The 21,657-nt window shown below is 40.8% G+C and overlaps 1 protein-coding gene across 2 annotated transcripts in view; it reads right to left on the bottom strand.

Moving 5' to 3' along the window:
• Positions 1 to 2,087: 2,087 nt before the first annotated feature.
• The window catches only part of LOC142769240 (uncharacterized), a 36,318-nt gene continuing 16,748 nt past the window's right edge, over positions 2,088 to 21,657 (bottom strand). For both annotated transcript variants that reach the window (XM_075872309.1, XM_075872310.1), the window contains 4 exons: positions 19,969 to 20,114; positions 9,180 to 9,253; positions 6,032 to 6,115; positions 2,088 to 2,348 (listed from right to left, as the gene is read on the bottom strand). In XM_075872309.1, the coding sequence (XP_075728424.1) occupies positions 2,176 to 2,348; positions 6,032 to 6,115; positions 9,180 to 9,253; positions 19,969 to 20,114 (477 nt within the window). In that variant the 3' untranslated portion in view covers positions 2,088 to 2,175. The remainder of the gene's footprint in view (positions 2,349 to 6,031; positions 6,116 to 9,179; positions 9,254 to 19,968; positions 20,115 to 21,657) is intronic.

Here is a 21,657-nt window from a genome sequence, read left to right as displayed (position 1 = left end):
CAAATGTAAACGCACATTCTATTCACAAGGCTACACCTTCTTTTGTCCAAAATGCAAGACTCGCAAAAACCTCCAAGATTACGTGATAATTGAAAACACTGCAAGTGACTACGTCCAACACATGGAATCTGGTTTTACCTGAACCATTCAAATGTTTTCTACATAATGTAATGCTCATATTGTCACAAATGGTACACTAGCGAAACGGGACAGACCATTATTGTTCGATAAAGTGCTCGCTACGCGGATATGAAAAAGGAATTAGTGAAAGTAGCGGCTTAGCATTTTAACGTAGCGGGTCACAACTTCAACAATCTCACACATTACATAGCTCAGTGGAAATATCGGCCCACAAGCGACCAAAAATATACTCTCATTTTTTTATTCATAAGTTCAGGTCACCTTCAGTCAGCAGGCATGAATGTCAAAGAAAAGGACTCTTAAATTACTTGATAAAGTACATCGACAAAAAAATTGAGACTTGAGTCCTTCCATAACCTCTAATGTATCGTAGTTAAATGGTGTGTCAACGTCTCACAACCATGGTTTTGTGAAGCCCCCCGCCCCACACCTTCCTCCGATTTATTCCTCTCTATTTCTTAAAGGAATACTTCTTCCCTTTTCACTCACACAACTCCTCCCGGCACTCCTCCCCACAATCCTACCCACATATTCATAGTTGCCCTCTTATCGTCTTTTGTTAAGATGGAGGAAAGGATACGAAGCACGTACACGCTAGCGCTAAGGGAATTCCATCTAGCCTTAAAGAAGATATGTCCACTTCTCGAAACATCTTCTTTACGTATTTTTTGTATAACAAGCTTCTAACTTCTTTTTGATAGCTTTGTTTTTACCATAGTAGTCAGAAGTTGGACGTTCTCTACTGCAGTTGTTTTTAAAATCAGCTTTGCTGCCTGATTTCAAACAATTTTGAAACCTAGCCTAATATAAGCTTGCAAATTACACGTACGCATTTACTATGGCCGTTTACCTTTTTACCTTTTATATTGATTTCTGGTTCCTTTCGCTCAACGGTCCCAGGCAGTGCCATGTCAAGTGTACGCATGTACATTGTGTGTCACGCATAAATTGAGACACCTGTCCAAGATGCAGTTCTCGATGAAGGCAAAACTAGTGCGTGATGATTTAACTAGACCTGAGCTACTTTATGGCATTTTGTTCATTAACACAGTTTTTGCTGTTACGCAACAGCGATAAACCCATGATTGTATAAAATTACTATTGCTTTCATCTGTAGCCAATTATTTTAATAAATTACTAAGAGTTAACCTTATTACAGAGTATAAAAGCGCACGTAGGAACCTCAATAAAGTGTATATTTATTGTTCAATCTCATGATAGTCTATACGGAATTAGAATCTGTTTGCAGATGCGAAAACATTGTGAAAAGAGAGCAACGGGCATCCTTAATGAGAAGTGGTCAGGAGGCTGCACCTTGAAGCATCTCTTGCTTATTTCCCTGCAGCAGTATCGACCATGGTGGCATTTTCTCATGAGCAACTCAACAGATGGTATTTCTGTTTGTGATTTTTGCCTTTTTCTTGTATTTTTATGTCACTGCGGAAGCGGTATATTGAACCACTGCAGGGAAATAGGTTTAATGATGCATAGGAAGCTGTGACTCAAACAATTGCTGTGACCGTCAGTCATCTCGTATTGTAAAAAATTGCTTCGTGATAGTGTTCATTCAAACCCGAACACTTGAAAAAAGACCTTGTTGAGAAATAGGCATCTTGTTTAAAGACGATGCGTAGTTTTTAAACGAAAGTTCAAGCCTATTTTGCCTGCGATCTTATTAAATGATATAGCTGTCTTCTGGGACCATAAAAATGTCCAAAGTAGCAGATCATCCTGAATAACGCGGTTCGGGTTGATAATGCCTAAATAAATTGTCAATCAAGCTATTCAGTGAATCATTAACACAGTCTCATATGTTTTTAGTGTCAAGTAGCGGTGTCATTTCCAAAGAGAGACAACTCATGGTTCTTATACGGTTTGCTATACGCAACATGCAAAAATGTGTCGGTAAATACACCATAGACACTGTAAATATAATAGTTCATAAGGCAGGAAGCACAATAAGTTTATTGTGATAATCTTTATGAAAATATTTACTTATTGCGGTTATTGTAAATTCACGACGCTGGAAGCTGTTCACAAAATAAGAGTGAGTTTACCATCACTGGCTTGACAGTCCTCATAATTGAATTCTGTTGCGTTGTTACGGTTGCAATATGTCTCAAAATTTGTTTTGCAGAGTTCTCGTTCTTGAGGTTCACTTTTCAAGTACTTGTCGTTCACCCATAGTTCACAGGCGTCGTAGTAATCTGTGGGAATGTACTTGACGATTAGTCTCGCTCTCAAAAAGAAAAGACAAAAAGTATTTTTCTGTGCCTCTCGACGTTTTTAATGCCTTGGGAGGTGGTGCGAATGCTGTATATTGTGTTCCATTATTTTGCCGTGTCCCTATAGCTCTCGGGTAATAAAGATTGAAATTATTGAACAAGCGTGCACGTACTATTGTTCAATAATACGTGCATGCTGTTATTTTCTAGCTCAAATATATGCCTCCAAAACAATAATTGTATTAATAAATGCTAGGGCTTTCCTTTATCGCTTCGTAGTTGTAACGTGTCACTCTACAGGAAGCAACCAGGATCCATCACACTAGCCTGATTTTGATACCACTGGCGCTGTTCTTCGCAGTTCTTTGCAAATCGGCATTGATATATACGTGAGGTCCACGTTCGGCGGCTTAATCTTACGCGTACAGCCACTCTGTACAATAAACGCATCAGATACAATAAACTGATGGCAAGATGGCAAGATAGATTATTGTATCTTTCGAAATGATGACAAGATACAATAAATTTGCCATCAGCGCAACGAAACACATGCAAAGCTAGCTTCTTACAACGGTCTTTTCATAGGGCCACTAGCCAACATACGTCTACGATATGCGAAAATTTTTGAGACGGCTTTCCATGAAGTTTTTTTTTGAAGCCCTTTCGTTCACGAATTCTTTTTTCGCTCGCTATGGTTTAGCAACTTCCGGTTTCAGTAAATGTGCGTAAAATACAGACCAACCATGAGGTGCCACGTTGCTATAAGAATCACTGTAAAAAAAATGGCAGCATATCCACGGAGTGAATGATTGATAGTGGGGCGAAGCATCCATTCATCCACTCGTTCTTGCTTCCGTACATCCAAGCATGCGTCTGTGTGGCCACCCGTGTGTCCATCCGCCCGTCCGTGCGTGTTTTTGTTTGTGCGTCCGCACGTTCATCTGTGCGCCCGTCCCTGCTTTTGTCCATGCATCCGCTCCTGCATCCGTTCATGCGTCTATCCGTCCGTGCAGCCATCCGTGCGTCCGTCCATGCATCTGTCTGTGTGTTCGTTCGTCCCCCTATTCAGCACTCCAAGTACCACCATCTCGCATCTTTTCATCATATATTCCTCATATGGAAGCACCGCCATCCAGCGGAAATTCCAAGGACTGAACGAGAGGAGGCACACGCACACTTTCTTACGGCTTGCGCTTCGTGTCTACTTCCCCCCTTTAACCACCTCGAGTTCATGGTATATACTAGTTCACTGTATTCATGGCACTGCGGCCCAACGCTCGCTAAACCTTTCTAAAACTAAGAAGATTATGCCCAGCGAGTATGACGTAGCAACCCTTTCTTGTCAGATAGTGCTCAATGTACATGCCAATGGCTGCTAAAAGGGATGAGACAGGAGAATTCGTCTTTTAGTTAACGCGCGCGGTGCTAATTTTTTATTGTTCAACAACGCACAGAATTAATCTCTCACTGGCACCGCATTGGAGGTAATTGTAAGACTGGTTACACAATGAATACTACTACGACTACGAGGGACAAACGGGTGCCGCTATAAGGAGCTTCGCCCCTAAAAGAGGAACCATCAGTTTTCGGTGTATCGCAAAGTCCACGTCTCAGGCTCCAAATGTTCGGAACGTTGCGTTCGTAAGCTAAAATTCTTAACACTCGCTCTTTCAGGGTCATTCTTAAGAGATACTTACGATCTGCACTTGACCAAAGTTGTTAAAAAAATGTTCAAATGTCCGGTTTGTCCTCGTGAAAGGGTTTCGGTGCACCACGCGACAAACTTCATTTTATTGCATGAAGCATGCCAGTGTTACGCTATTGAGCCATCAATTGCTATAATATGATTGTCAGACATTACGATGTTGGTGTTTATTAAGGGTCTCACATTTATCAATAGTTTGGAGTTTCCCTGTTCGTGAAGACAGACCTGTTGGTGTGTATATTAAAATCTTGGTGTGTATATTAAAAACAGACCTGTTGGTGTGTATATTAATAAAGTATAAAAGGTGCCTCAGCTGACAGTAAATTGCACATGTAGCAGCCTGTCAGAAATCTCACATGTGACATTCACTATCCGAAGACTATTGTTTCATAAACGAGTATGTTCTACTGAAATTGTATTCACCATTGAGCCACTAAAAATACAAAACACTTTCATGACCAAACATGTCTCTGCCCCTGAATGCCCTATAAAGAGCGGCCATCATAAAAATTCACCCGTATCTGCATATTAATCTGCAAATGTCGTCGAAAGACGAAATTCTTGCGTCTGGAGATATTAAAAAAACGTTTATTTGATGTTCTGCGCAAGAAAATTGGTGAATAGTATTCTGAAGGCACTGCCTTAGAGTGCCTCGAGCGTGCAGTGGAGGCGAACGAGCGTATCAAGTCACGTCACACGTGTGACATGAGCGCCGTCTGGCAGTTTTCTTGGAAAACGGAGCGCTTGGCCCTGAGACGGGCGTGTGCAGCCGTCTCAGAGGTGATATAGTGTAGTACGCAAGGCGATTAGTAGGTGCCACCACCATGTCGTCGTAGAAAGGCGTTTGAAACACTTCCCTTTGAGTGCAAGCGTTGCATGGCCAGCGCCGAGTGATAAACGCTACGGTCCTTAAAATAACTTAGGTTTACCTTTTCTAGTAAAACACGCACATACAGAATATATACGTGCTGTTATGGTGCCTCAGATATGCGTGATAATTGCTCTTTAATTGACAATCGGGCAAGTATGAACGCTGAATCTTGAGCAACATCGATGGGTACTGCGGATGGGATCGGCCGTTTCAATCAACTGGTGCCGTTTGAAATGATAAGTACCGTTAAATGCATGTACTTAGCCTAATGCTAAGTACCCGAGCGTTGTGATTTCCCGAGCGTTGTGATTTCTGCGTCGGTTGCTGCCGTACGCTTTCCGCATCAAAAGACCAGCTGTTCAAGTACTACTTACGCCAATATCCACGTTTCAGAGTGGTGGAGGTGCTGGGTAGATGCTTCAGCCATGTCTTGGATGGCAGGTAGTTTCTTTTTGTGGAGTTCTAGGTTGAGTTAGGACGTTAGGGACGTCAAGGTCTGTGGTTTGTGTTTGCCATGCAATCATGCTATACCATGCCAGTTTTGCAAATTGCCATGTGAACGAACCCACCGCAACAGCTGCAGGACCATGAAATGTAAATCATGACAGTCATGACATACATGTCACGATTTTTATGTTATAACTAGTCAAATATGTTCTTCTTACAGTCATGTTATGCCATGCGAATATTGGTATCGATACCGTTATTTAAACGGCCAGGAGAGCTGAAATTCGTAGGGCGGATAGATAGATAGATAGATAGATAGATAGATAGATAGATAGATAGATAGATAGATAGATAGATAGATAGATAGATAGGATGGAAAGATAGATAGAAAGATAGATAGATAAATAGATAGATAGATAGATAGATAAATAGATAGATAAATAGATAGATAGATAGATAGATAGATAGATAGATAGATAGATAGATAGATAGATAGATAGATAGATAGATAGATAGATAGATAGATAGATAGATAGATAGATAGATAGATAGATAGATAGATAGATAGATAGATAGATAGAAGTACTGGCAGTTTGCTAAGGAATTCTCCTTATTAAATATCGAATGAAAGTGATTACTTACCTCCACCTGTCTCATTTTGCTTCTTTATAATTGCGCAGTACTCTGACGTATAATTAAATGCAACTCTATAACTTGTGGATCCACCTATTACAGAAATGCAAATAGAAAGTTAAATTTCTGTTGTTGGCCTGTTCCACAATGTTTCAATGCAAAGTTGCGATGCCTGGCTAATAGTTAGGAAAAAAAATAGTGGTGGTTATATGTCATTGGCCCCATTCTTTTTCTTCATTGTGTCGACTGAGTACAATACCACACGTCTCTCCACACAAAGTTGCTTATCTATCGAAAGTGAACTTTTGTAGTACGTTGTGGCTGTAGTGGTAAAAATTCACATCAATCAGCTCAGTATGACAGTGTCAACTAGAATAAATATAATATAGAAGAAATCAGCACCGACTACAATACGATTGTTCGAGACTTCTTCGCCAGATGTGGTGTCTTGCACGTAGTAGTTCGTTACCTTGCACGAAGAAAATCATAATAAAGACGTTTAATTGCAATATATGCGTGGTATATAAAATGTGTTGTTCCTATTCGATGCGCACCAGTAAGGTAAGTCGACGGCATGCATCCGCAAGCAGCAATTTTGCTCAATATTCATTGCTACCTGGTGTCACTATCTTTGCTTTCGACATATAACTTGCCAGCACCAGTCTATATTCAGTGACGAAACAATATGTTCTGAGTTCTTGATGGCGGTAGAGAGATTTTCGCGACAATACTCAAAGCCTCATAAATGTACTTCGTCTTTGATATCAATTATTTTTGTCAAAAGCAATCGCTAATGCTTTTAGCAGCTGTACCTACTGCTTTACTTGGAGCTAATGGCACCTTTCAACAGCTGTCCCGTGACTCTGCCTCGTTCAATTTTATTGCGTTTGGCTAGAGGAATCATTACTTTAGGTAGGACTTTCACCAACCCTTTTTCAGAAATCTCGTTTTTACGTTTTGTGTGTTCATCTACTCAGCCTTACTGCTTCATTTCCCATCGAACTTGCTTTTAGGGGTATGATCTACATCTTTCAAAACATTTCTTGAAGCTACGCTGCAATGGGTGCTAGGTGTCACAAATTTTTGAAAGTTGTCAGCCGTTTTCATCATTTTTTGGGAATTTGGCAGCCCAACGACTCATTGAATTGAAAAAAAAAGCCAAGGATTTGCCGCACGTACCGCAACGCTATGGTAAATGTTGAGTTGCCGTTAATATTATTGGTTTTCGGTTTCTTGTAGCATTTATTGTTCAATTTTTTCACTTGAGATTTAGGCAACCATCATGTATTGTAAGTACTTAAATCTTCCTATCGTTGTTAATGGGGCTAATGGGATGAATTATTACCAGGTTCAAGAATGCAGACCACTCGACCGTACAAGGCACAAGCTGTCGAATAAATGCGCTGAAGCAAGCGCATGGGCACTTTCAACGTGAGTGCACATTTACGCCTAAACGCATAGCGTTTTACGGTACCTCTAACTCACCTAGTATTAGACGCGTTTGCAGCATGCCTACTTTTCCGTGCACCAGATGAACATGACGCTTGAGTCATTTCTATTCAGATGTAGTGGGGCCAAATACTCTTCAAGCTTATTTAGGGCACGCTGCTAGGCCAGTTGTTTGGGGTTAATCATTCATATGGGTGTAACGAAACATGCGTGAGTGTGACTTCCTTAGCTTTGTCAGATAAAAAAAATGTATCTAGAATCTTCACTGCGACGTTGGAGAGAGCACATTGTCGCTTTGAGTAATTACACGCGCATGAACTGTGCTGTATTTTTACATGATTGCTACTAAGTTTTATCAATCTACTGTTATTGTATAAATAGCAGGTGTGATCGCAAATAAATCATTAGTTGGAAGTTAGCACTGTGTGCGTGTGTGTGTCTGTCGAAGTGTGTGGATTAAGCCTAATCGATGGAACCACAAGATCTTTTGAACCTAAAGCCACGGACACCATAAAAATCATGAATAAAATTAACAAAGAGCAGGGCTACAATTAAAGCAGTGAATTTGCCCCTTAAACATAGTTTTAATGTTTATTCCTTTTTGTCCTGAAGGATATGAGCCAATGTTTGTCCTGCAACTGCTCATCTCGCCTACCGTCTTGTGCAGTTTCCACTAAAAGAACTCTGGTTCATCCTGTTTCATAATTGTTTACACATCAAAATTATGTAACTACCAGTGGCTCGTGTCTCATGTACTAAGCATGGTGTAGCAGTATACTATGTTATTATTAACGCAACACCTATGCCCTTTTTAATTATCATTGCCAGCGCTGACATCCGAGGCCCCGCTTCTACTGTTCACGGTTCGATGTGACTGGTAGCAATCATGAATGCTGATAAAAACTTGAGTACAATCTTTTAAGTTGTCTTTTAAACCCACTCAATCATAAGGTTTGTTTGTTTTTTTTTTTGTTGAAGAACACGGGCAAACTATATTCAATAAAGTGTTTGCCATTGCGTCTGTGGCTACTGACAGAATTATTTTTAATCACCACGGTTTTTTTTCGCACCGAAAAATGGGCCAAACCCTCAAAGCCTAGAACATGTATTTTTTTCAGAAAGTTTTTTTTTCTGAATGTATTTCTGAAAGTGAGCAGACACTAAAATGCTAATTACAATAATTTTAGCCGTTCTTGCTATTCTTACTGAATCCTGACGTCATAACATAAAACGTGCTTCTCGCCAAGTGCTCAAACAAGGTGACGTGATGTTTTGATGACCACTTCATATTCAAGTGGTCATTTTAATTGCTTTGGGGATGCCTAACGCCTGTTTTAGAAGTATTGCTCCATTTTATCAGAACTAGGCAGACAGCATCTTGGTGTCACCGTAGTGGTTCTATAGCATGACGTCAAGCTAGTGTCAATATGATTAGGTGTGACCTCGGCATAATGAATCATTGACCATTCAAATATATTAGCACCCTTTTCGCAGCTGCAACCTTGCTCAATGCGGTCTCTGCACATCTACCAATTTTATTGTGAACAATAAACCCACCTTGGAAAAACTGATGTTAGTACACTTTCCAGACAGACGCCCGAATTACTCCACTGAACCTGAACTCTAGTTATTTAGTGAGGCACAAAACTGGCAAGCAACCTCAACTGAATGTGTTACATCAGAAATGTTTTAAATTGTTATAGCTTACTTTCGTTAACAGCCGTGAAAGCTTGTGCTGGCCGACGTTTTGCTGCTGCATTGTAAACCATTTTATTCGACGTCCTGTGTCAGAAGAAACAGAATAAATAAACACTTTATTGTGCAAGCAACTTAGCCACCACAGTTATAATTAGGCAAGCGAGAATCATGAAGATAATAGTAGTTGACGGTTGAAAGTTTATTGAAATATCATCATCAAATACAAATGACTTCGTTCGTAAGTGCTACAGAAGGAAGTCCCAAGGTAAATACCGTCAGGGGGACCTCTTATTGAAAATAGATTAGGGAAATACAGGGCAGATAAGTGACGATGAGAAGCATATTACGAAGCGTGAATTTCTAAGCAAAAACAGAAAAGCAAGAGCGCAAATAATTTTAAAGTTGCAAGGCCTAGAACATACAATATCGAAAAACGTGTAAATAATATACATACTGCAAAGAGTTACATCACTTGAAAAATGAAAAAAAACGCAAAAAATAAAACGCTGAAAACATTTAGCATGAAAGGTGAAAGGAATCTTCCCTCATTTTATTTAAAATGTAGGCATATTATGACAAATTATATTGATCAAGGGAAGCGAGTTTTATAGAAAAACACCTAAAAAAAGCGCTTTCTGTTTGCCATAGTTCGAGTGTACTACCAGCAACAGTAAGCTAAGATCAGAGGAGAATCTAGTCAAACTTGTGTTAGAAAACGGAGTGAGATGCTTTCTAGTTGAATGTCAAGATGACGTGCACGAAAAATGAGGGTACCCAGTTTCAATGAGATGGAATGATTGATGGAGATAAAGCCTAGATTAAGGTGCACGGGCGTGGCAGACTCCCTTCAGTGACTGAAGGTGATAATTTTTATTGCTTTTTTCTGCAAGTGAGCAAACTTGGAGAGATGAATCATGTAAGTGTTTTGCCAGGAAGAACAACAATATGTTAAATGACTCTAAGCGAAGGTGAAGTATGATGAACGAAGATTGCGCAGTGGAAAAAAAACGGGCGAGTTTCAATTAAAATACAAACGCCAAAATAAATTTTGGAGTAAATTGCTGGGATGTGTTTAATAAACTTTAATTGAGAGCCAATCGAAGCACCAAGGAAAGTCGTCGTATCGCAGGGATGTATAACATGCGAGTCAGATGTTAAAAATGGCATGAATGGTATTGTCTTACGAAAGGAATAAAATAGCATGGATGTAGTTTTAAGTGCTATAATTAGTAGCTGATGGTTACGGCACCATTGTACGACGTCAGCGGAGTTCCTATTTAATTCCTTTAGTAAGTTTACTAAATTTCTCTTTGGGGAAAAGATGGTGGTATCATCAGTATATATACTACATTTAAATATATTAAGACATTTGGGTAAATCAATAATGTACAACAAAAACAGCAAACCTCCAAGAATTGAGCCTTCGGGGACACCCTGAATAATCGTGCTAGAGTTAGAACAGAAATCACTAACTATGACGCGCTAAGACCTATTCAAGAAATGCGATGAAGGCCTGGAACCAAAAATATCATCATCATCATCATCATCATTATCATCATCAGCTTTGCTACGTCCACTGCAGGATAAAGGCCTCTCCCATGTTCCACCAGTTAACTCGGTCCTGTGCTTGCTGCTGCCAATTTATACTCGCAAACTTCTTCATCTCATCTGCCCACCTAACTTTCTGTCTCCGCCTAACCCTCTTGCCTTCTCTGGCAGTCAGTTGGTTACCCTTGATGACCAGTGATTGTCCTGTCTACGCGCTACATGCCCGGCCTATGTCCATTTCTTCTTATTAATTTCAACTATTATATCCTTAACCCTCATTCGTTCCCTAATCCACTCTGCTCTCTTCGTGTCTCTTAAGGTTACACCTACCATGTTTCTTTACATTGCTCGCTGTCTAAACCTCAATTTAAGCTGAACCCTCTTTGTAAGTCTCCATGTTTCTGCTTTGTAGCTTAGTACCGGCAGGATACAGCTGTTATATGCCTTCCTCTTGAGGGATAATGGCAATCTACGTGTCATAATCTGAGAGTGCTTGCCAAATGTGTCCACCGCATTCTTATTCTCCTAGTTACTTCAATATCGTGGCTCGGCTCCACGGTTATTACTTGCCCTTAGTAGACATAGTCTTCTACAACTTCAAATGGACTATTACCTATCTCAAAGCGCTGCTCTCTTCAGAGGTTGTTGCACATTACTTTTGTTTTCTGCAGATTATTTTAAGGCCCACATTTCTGCTCTCCTTGTATGACTCCGTAATCATGAGTTGCAATTCGTCCCCTGAATTACTCAGCAATGAAATGTCATCAGCGAAGCGCAGGTTACTAATGTACTCTCCATGAACTCTTAACCCTAACTGTTCCCATTCTATGCCTCTGAATACCACCTGTGAGCACGTGGTAAATTGCATTTCTGTCTACCCTGTCCTTTTTCCTTTGTTCGCGCGCTGAAACACCTTGCTAATATGAATACGCACCAACTAGCCCAAGCTTCCACTCTTGTGCATTGGGGAGATTGTATCCCCTTGCCTTACACCGTTCTTTATTTGTATTCTGTAGCTTTTTTTATGAAGCACTATGGTAGCAGTTGATCCCTATAGATTTTTTCCAGGATGTTTATATATGCTTCATCGACGCCCTGATTCCGCAGTGTCTGCGCGACAGCTGATATTTTTACTGAATCAAACGCCTTCTCGTAATCCATGAAGGCTATGTATAGTGGTTGGTTATATTCTGAGCATTCCTCTATAACCTGATTGATAGTTTGAATGTGGTCAATAGTTGAGTAGCCGGTTCGAAATTCCGCTTGTTCTTTTGGTTGATTGAATTCTAATGTTTTCTTAACTCTGTTAGCAATTATTTTTGTATGTAGCCTATATACCATGGAGAGCAAACTGATCGGCCTGTAATTCTTCAAGTCCTTGTCATCGCCTTTCTTATGTATTGAGATGATGTTAGCATTCTTCCAAGACTGTTGTACTCTTCCCGTCAGGAGACACCTCGTAAACAGGGTGGCTAGTTTTTCTAACAAAATCTGTCCTCAATCTTTCAGCAGATCTGATGTTACTCAATCCTCACAAGCAGCTTTGCCTCTTTGCATGCTCTCCAAGGCTTTTATGACTTCTTCTATTATCACTGGTTGGGTGTCATCTAGGTTACTGTTAGTTTTTATAATATTAAAGTCGTGGTTGTCCCGGCTACTGTACAGATCTCTGTAAAACTACTCCACTATTTTAACTATACTATCTATATTGTTATTTATTTTGCCTTCTTTGTACCTTAGTGCATAGATCCGATTTTTCCCTATCCCAAGTTTCCTCCTCACTGCTTTGATACTTCCTCCGTTCTTCAGAGCATGTTCAATTCTCTCTATGTTATACCTTCTTGCATAAAATACCTTAAGCCTATTAATGAACTTTGAAAGCTCTGACAGTTTTATTTGGTATGTTGTACTTGAGACTTTCATGCTTTGACGCTTCATAATGAGATTCTTCGTTTCCTGGGAAAGCTTGTCAGTGTCTTGTCTAACTACCCTGCCTCCAACTTCCACTGCACACTCCGTAATGATACTCGTCAGATTATCGTTCATTGTATCTACGCTAAGGTTGGTTTCCTCGCTAAGAGCCGAGTACGTGTTCTGAATCAAGACTCGGAATTCCTGTACTTTCCCTTTCCGTGCTAGCTCATTCATTGGCTTCTTGCGTATCAGTTTCTGTCATTCCTTCTGCAAAACTAGGCGAATTCGGGACTGTACCAATCTGTGGTCACTGCATCGTACCTTGCTATCCACTTCCACATCCTGCGCAATGCCTGGTAGTGCACTTATTATAAAGTCTATTTCGTTCTTAATTTCGTCATTAAGGCTCCTCCATGTCCACTTGCAGTTTCCTCGTTTTCGGTAGAAGGTATTGAAAATTTGTAAATTATTGGGTTCTGAAAATTCTACTTGTAGCTTTCCTCTGGCATTTGTAGTACCGATGCCACGATCTTCTACTGCCTGGTCTCCAGCCTGCTTTTTCCGTACCTTTGCATTGCAGTCTGTCATCAGTATAGTATTCCGTATTTTTACCTTACTCATTGCCGATTCCACGTCTTCAAAGAAGCTTTGAACTGGAGCGTCATCATGGCTGGATATAGGCGCGTAAGCCTGTATCATCCTCATCTTGTATCTCTTATTGAGTTTAATTACAATACCTACCACCCTTTCATTATTTCTATAGTATTCCTCTATGTCGCCAGCTATGTTTCTGTGAATTAGGAACCCCACTCCCTGTACTCTTCTGTCAGCCAAGCCCCGATAACAAAGAACGTGCCCATTCTTTAGCACCGTATAGGCCTAATCTGTCCTCCTAACTTCACTGAGGCCGATTATATCCCATTTAACAGCCTCTAGCTCTTCGAATAGTACAGCTAGACTTGCCTCACTAGATAAAGTTCTAGCGTCAAACGTTGCCAAATTCAGGTTTCAATGGCAGCACCCTCTTAGCACCCTCTGCTTTGTTGCACATCTGACCGCCGCCGTGGTCAGTTGCTCCACAGCTGCTGGGGACTGAGAGCCGAGAGTTCATTTACGTTTGCATGTAGGAGGTAGTGGCCAGATACTGCACCAGGGTGGCCAATCCTTTTCTGGTGAGAACCCCCCCCCTCCACCAAATATCATTAGTGTCTAAAACTGTCGGAAGAATTTCAGGGTTAATACTTTCAAACTCTTTAGAAAGATGCACAAATACGTCCGCAGCAAACAGGCCAATATCAATAGAATATTTGAGGTAGTCAGTGAAATTTGTTAAGGCGAGTTCTGAAGACGCGTCTAAAACCAAACTGATAGAGTGTCAAAAGACTGGCTTTGTTTGTATAAGGTGGTTATTAAGCGATTTCTCTGTAACTTTGTTAAAGAAAGAAAGAATAGTGACCGGGCGGTAGTTATTGATCAAGTTCCGGTCACCTTTTTGAACACGGGAACCACTCTGTCTGTCTCTATTTTATGAGAGAAATCACCAGCCTTAAACATTCAATAATTACATGAGCTAGAGGACTGGAGATCTCGGAGACAATAATTTTTATTCTTGACGAGTGGATGTTATCTAGACCAGCGACTGCACATTTTAATTGCTTTATTACTTGGCCAACTTCGTGCGGGTAAACAGGCCTTAGATAGAAGGAATGCGGGCATTGAGGAAGAGAGGAAGCAGGTTAGGAAGTAGACACATTTGCCCTGGAAAAGTGCAAATAAAAGCATTGGCAATTTCAGAGGCATTTGTGATTACTCGTATACCACGCAAACCCTTAGAGATCTCCGGCTCCGAAGCATGTTGGTTGAGAAATTTGTTAATTATCTTTCAGTTCTTGTGGATGCCATTTCCATTTTCAAGACTTGGGCTCTGGTAGTAGGTGTGCTTTTTGTATCTTAGCCACACAGAACGTGTGTTCGAGTACTAGCCACTGAAGAAGTGGTAAGTTAAAGGGCTGCACTCTACCTTTTTATGCAAGTTGTTTTTTTTTTCTCAGTGCTGCGCAGAAGCCCATTAGTCATCCATGGCTGTCTAAGAACCGAGTATTCTTTCAAGTAAGATGATGCGGTGGTACAATTTTTATTGCGTCACTGATTTTATCACAGAGTTTATGGTAAGCAGTAGTAGCAGAACTGGCGCTTAAGACATCAGTCGAATCGGTCTGAGAAATGCTATTACGAAATTTGTCAATCGGAAATACATATTTGCTGACTGTATCCAGTTTTTTTACGCAAGTATCCAACACAAAAAACACAGGAGTATGGTCAGTAAACAAGAAATCTATGACACCGGCAATCTGATTTGCAGTGACGTTCGTTAAAATGGGGTCAACGAGCGTGTTAGGCCCACCTGGTACACTACGTGTTGAAGAACTGATCTGGCCCTCAAGTCCATTACCTTGAAAGCATTTCACCTAACACAAGCATGAAGTGTCAGCAATATCTGCAGTGTTTACGTTATAGTCTTCCATGATGATTTTGTTCTTGTGCTCATCAATAATTCGACCGAGTATTTCACCAAGGGCAGAGCAGAGGTGAAAGTAAGGTGAAGAAAGCTTACGATAAATGCACCCCATGACAATATTTTTACCGTGAAGACAAGAACCTTCAGATTCTTGCCATACTGATTGACAGTTATTATTAGAAAGGGTGAGGTCATAGCGACGAGTGTACGTCATGGTATTGTGGACGAAAAAGCAAAAACGGCCATGTCGGCTGCCATTGTGGTGAGAAAACTCTGCCTCATAACCTGTCGGTACAAACAGTACGTCATCAGGTGAAGAGATATAATCATATGGTGGTTTCGGTGCGTTAAACTCCACATATCAATCAGGTGAAGAGAGCCATGTTTCGGAAAGACAAATAATCGTGAAATTATGACTAGCTAGTGTCAAGAAAATTCATGTGTTTTTTTTTTTGCTCTGAGAAGTGTTCTGCATATTTTCTTTAGAATGGTTAGTTGGATTACACCCTTGTTGTGTGCGTTGAAGTCGTAGTTAAGACCTCGCCCTTAGCGAAGTTGTCAGCATTCGCGCATGTTATTATTTGGATAGCAGTTATAAAACACTCCTCCGGGGATTTTTCCGCCGGCGTCGCGTCACCATCATTCACCGTATATATATATATATATATATATATATATATATATATATATATATATATATATATATATATATATATATATATATATATATATATATATATATATATATATATATATATATATATATATATATATATAAAACTTGCTATCAACTTTCACGAGCAACCCACCGAACATAAACAAGGTCCTAAGAAAACACTTTAACATATTGGAACAGAGCGTGCGACTATCCAAAATTTTCACTTCTCCTCCTTGTGTTGTATACAGAAGGCCGAAAAATATGAAGGATCATTTCATAAATTCAAAGATAGGTGTGAAACCTCAAATTGGGTGTCACCCTTGCGGAAAAAGCAGACACATGCAGACAACGACACACATGCACACACACTGTCGCCACTGTCGTTGTCTGCACACACATGCAGACAACGACAGTGGCGTAAAGCACCCACTCGGATTTTAAATACAGGATAAGAGGTGCACTAGACTGTAACTCAGACAACGTCATATACCTCCTGGAATGTGGGGTATGTAACAAGCAATACGTGGGCCAGACAGACACTCCGTTTAGAATTAGATTCAACAACCATCGGGCACATGTACGATCTCTGCCAGGCCTTCCACTTTCAAAACACTGCACATTAAATGACCACAGCTTTGATGACATCAATGACATCAGGGTTACACTACTAGAAAACAACTTTCGAACAATCAGAGAACGGGAACAACGGCAATCTTATTTTATCTACAAATTTAACACGATAAAATACGGAATAAATGAACACCCAGGCACTCTGTCTGCGTTACGACCGCTAAAAGAAGAAAACGCTTCTCTCTAATCACTCCGGTTTCCTTACGACAATAATATTACCCGCTAACAAAGCTTTTGGCCTATGCATCTGACAACAGAAAAATGATTTGCCTCATCAAGCACAGCCGGAACGCACAGATAAGTGGTCCCGGATGTCGTACGGTTCCCCCCTTTTTTCTTTTTCTTTTTTTTCTTTCTCTTCTTTAAGTTTCAACGCACATTGTGTTCCTTCACTGACAAGGAGCTGACAGCTAGGTGGTTTCGTTAACTTTTTCACACATGCGCGCATGTCTTCCCAGTGAGCCGCAACTGTGTGGTGACTGTCTCGGATGTCGTACAGTCTCCCCCCCCCCCCTGTTCTTTTTTTCTTCCTTCTTTAATTTTTAACGCACATTCTGTTCCTTCACTGACAAGGAGGAGCCAATGCATATAATGAATATCGATGGCGGTGCCTCATTCACCGGCTTTTTCGCTCCTCCCGACGCCACCAGCACGCACTCAAAGCGCTTAAGCCCTCCCCATTAACTTGTCATACACTTCAAAGAGGAACGAGCCGCCAGCGGACTACACTGAAAGGTGAAATACAAGAACGGCGGCTCCCTGCCCGCTTGGGGAAGAGTGGGTGCGGGGGAGGTATTGTTGACAATGATGACATTGCTTATCTACCTCTGCTTTACTCTGTTGAAATGCTGCTCCTTTCTAATTACGCCGTGTCGGTCTTGCTTCTTCTCCTAGATTTTCTATATTTTATTTAATGTTTGTCCTCCCGTTTCGCTGTTTCTTTTTTCTTTTTTTTCTCTCTCTCTCTTTTGACCCCTTCCCTCCTGTCTCGACAGGATATAAGAAGACACGGAACATGTGTAAATAGTATTATGCCTTGAAAAAGACGGGGTTCCTGTCGAAACGTCGGCACAATAAACAGTTGTTATGTGAAAGCGCATCTACTTTCATATATATATATATATATATATATATATAATGCAACGACCAAGCCAAGGTTGCGTAAAAACACAGGATAATATTCGAGAAACGTTAGCCGCAACAAGCTGGTACAGGCAGGAACCCGGCAAGCACGACCCACACACGGACGTCAACGCCTTCTTTCACGCTGGCACAGAGCTGGCGCCACTACGCTTCGGTACAATATATATATATATATATATATATATTAAAATGCAAGAAAGAAAAACAATCTGGAAAAAGACTCCAGCGCACGGAACTAAACGTCCGACCTCTTGCTTGTCAGTGGGTGGTGTTAGCAACTGAGCCACGAAGGAGTATCTATTTGAACGTTGAAACGGCAAGCTGTTCATTTCTACCACTTACCGCTGGCAGGGGTGACCACGGTGGACATATCGTGTTTTCACCATTGCCAGCGAGACGGTGCAATAAATGCGCGTAGCCAGATAGTCACGACGCGGTGTCGTGCTTTGATACGTTCATCTTGAATGGGAGAGGGGGAGGGGGCCAAGACACTCCTGCGTTCATGCGCCTATCGGACAGTAGGGAGAGTTTTACGCCTTGGGCTTCCACCGCAACGATTATGTTGTAATTAGTGGACAGACAAATGTCGCTGTATTCCCTCCTATGTTTCCGTTTACCACGAAAAGGGCGCGCTTTTTGGACAAAGTGAAGTAATATTTCAGACACCTATTCGCGTTCATCTTAACCTGTACGTGCATTTTGTGCGTCATTTGTGCGTGTGCAAGACGCCCGCTTCAAACTGCTTGCCACTTTTTGCGTGACAATTCAATTTGTTGCTATTGCATTCATTGCTTCACCTTCGCGGCAAAGCTGTGACTTTTTTGCGTTCCTTTATTGCGTTTCTGCGCGCCAGCTAAGCTTGTATTTTTCATTTGCCCTACACTACTGTTTTCGGGCAAGAACACTCTGGCTTTCTAACGCGCAAATTTTGAATACCTTGCTGTGAATATATCGCAATCGTTGAATCTGTTTGTTGCAGTCACCATTTATTAAATAAATGTGTCGTGTTGATTTTGCTAGTTCAAGGCAGATAAAAATACAGCTGTATTGTATGCCTCTTCACAAGTGTAGACACAGATGCTTCCCTTTATACTCGATCAATTTTAAGCTTTCATTGTACCGGTCATTATGAGCGGTGCATTAAACGCGATATATAATGCAAGATTGTTATTTATTATATTTCTTGTAGGTACTATGCAGCTGTCATTCACAAGCAAGAGAGCTGGAGAATCAAGCCCAACTGGTGCAATTCTTTAAAAACCTGTTGTAGATTTACCGTTTGTTCTCTTTATGAATTCAGCATAAACTTCTGTTTGTTATCAACAAGTTTTAGGAATTATTCCTGCATCTTGCCCATATGCAAAAGTGTGAGAAACATGCATCATTTACGCGCGCAAAAATTTTGTGTCAAACTGCACATAGAGCAGAAAACCTGGGAAACATATTCGCAAAGCCATTGCAAATGTTGGCAATAACCAGAGCTAAAAGTTCAAAACAGTATGGATGGCGCAGCCAACAAAAAAAATCTAGTGACACATATTAGAGCTGGTAATATTAATACAACGTTGGCGATGCGTAAGCCAAATAATGCTAGCTAAACCCATTTTTGACATTATTGGTGATATTTTGGACCAACAATAATGGCTGCAGCGATCTTCGCAAATATTGGCCATTCGATTCAATATTGTACGAATGCGTATTTAGGGTTAGCTTTACCGCAAAAGTGACCGTAGAACCATTATTTCTGCTACTGTTTTCCAACTTTCGGGTGAGATTCGACCAATGCAAATGTGCTGCCTTGGCCTTTTCTGCACTCTAGTGGGATCGCTGGTTAATTTCTTTGTCTAAACAGAGTTTTGTGGGGAGAGGGGGCTGTGATACGACAGTATATAGAAAACTGGAGCTCGTGTAACTAACAAGGACGACTTCTGGTGCGTAAGTGCTTCTTTGTTCCTTTTTTTAGAAAAAATATATGCATACTTTTTTGTACAGTATTATTTTCTGAGAAGCATGACACAGTGGTGTTGTGTTTGTGGAGTGGTTGTGTCCACTGTCCTGTGTCTTCTCCGTTTTCCTAATAAAGATTTAGCGGCAAGCCTTTTTTCGTTCGTTATGGTTATGATTGTGTCTAACAAAGAAAACGGACCCCAATATTTACGCTTCTTTCCCACATTCTTAGTTTCTTGTCAGATTCCTGCTGTTTTACTTTCAAGCAGCAAGGCTAATTAATTATCCGCTCGCTCAAACATGGCAGTGCCCAATTTATGAACCCACCGTAATGTAGATGTGCAATAATAGTTTCTATTACATTCACGTTTTGTGAATTCCCAGTGAAATAATTTCATTACATATCAGTATAACAGCGTCAGTTCAGTTACGGCAACTCACCACTCTTCAGAAGTGAACACTGTCACCATCACCTTAGTCAGAAGTCGAGCGCTACGATTCCATGTCTCCCGATATTCTTTAATGCATTTTATGCCAGGATACTCCATCGTTGATAAGTTCAAATAGATTACCTTGGAGTGCATAAACTGGAGAAAGTAACTTACTTAGTGCAGCAACTCATATAGTTATAATGGGTGAACACTGAACTTGAAATCAAAGTACTGTATCTTGTCATCTATAGTGCAGTATCTAACTTACGCAGGCGTTTGCATTTAGTGACGTGCTTATCCGCCTTCGGAAACAAGTAGCGTGACTATTTGGTTGGTTGCTATCGCATTTTTGAAAAAGAAAATACACTTTCTTAGTGCGCAGACAGAGTTTCAGAAAAAAGGCAGATGGGACAGCGCGCACAATTTCATGGCACACATGGCATGAATATACACAGTCAATAGGGCGAGGAGCTGACAAACAGAAAAAAAATAATGGCGGATGCGCCAGAACATTTTAAATACTTGTTAAAGTAGCATTTACCTGAAAAGAGTCATTTTCCAACAGAATAAAAGACGCGCCCCATACACACAGAGTTCCGTTCCTGCTTTGCGAATCAGAAACCCTCCATGGCTTTCACGTGCCCTCTTGTCCCTGTATCTGACCATTGCTTCGCATTCATCAAACATCAAAATGTTCCCACAATTGGCATAGTTTCTTTCCAGGTGATCGTCCACTGATTTGCGCATCAGATTCGCATGTTTCCTAAAGCGATCGTTCGGACAGCTCCCCCTCTAACCGATGTAGTATCAACAACGTCATAAAAAATGAGGTGCCTAGAATTCCTTCTACGAACATTTTTGCGCGCTTTTTCTCACAGCGAACACTTGAAGATCGTTCACACTTCACTGTTTTACATAGAGAGCCCTGCTTGTTTTTGGCCGTGAAAACAACCTTTACCACAGTTTTTACAACAATTCTTTTAAGGCAGTGCGAAACTTCGTGCACATAAAGAATGGCAGAAACTTTCGGCTTTGGCTCGTCCTGAAATTTGTGCTGTGTATTCTTCCCTTGCCTCAATTCATTTAGAAGTGACTGTGCTATGCGTGGCAGCTACTGCTCAGGAAAGCATGCTTTCTTAAGTCTGTTAACATTGTTGCCAAAACATCCGTCAACCTGGTGATGACCTGATTTTGACGATGATGCCATCATGTAGGCTTTCGCTATTCTTCTTTTAACAAGCTAGGTGCATGCTGAACTAAAGCTCAAGGTCTAAAATTCCAAGTTTGTTATTCTCAGAGAACACCATCGTCAGCTGCAGATTGTCATTGTCATGCGCTCAGTAAAAATGGCTTAAAATCTCATTCTCGTTGTACCGTGTGTCACGCTGTTCATGCAGCCCACCGACAAAAGGCCAAAACATGTAATTCCAAAAAAGGAAAACTTGGGGTATGCTTGCCCTTAGCCTTCAGATGTAGAACGCGATAGCATAAGCGGTCTCTGTTCGCGTGCGTTCTTAATTGCTAGCCTATATTCAATGCTGAATGTATACCGAAACAGTGCTGTAAGGAACAAAGAAATAGAGAGAGAGAGTGAATGGAACTGAGGCTGGGAGGTTAACAAGATATCAGCATCCTGTCCACTACACATCAACAAAACCTTTTCCTGGGCCGGCCGTTCTAATCTCTATATCTTCTTCCT

Source organism: Rhipicephalus microplus, chromosome 8 (assembly GCF_043290135.1).
Source record: "Rhipicephalus microplus isolate Deutch F79 chromosome 8, USDA_Rmic, whole genome shotgun sequence".
Taxonomy (NCBI): Eukaryota; Metazoa; Arthropoda; class Arachnida; order Ixodida; family Ixodidae; genus Rhipicephalus; species Rhipicephalus microplus.
Note: the sequence above shows the minus strand (reverse complement) of the source record. Positions and strands in the feature narration are given on the sequence as shown.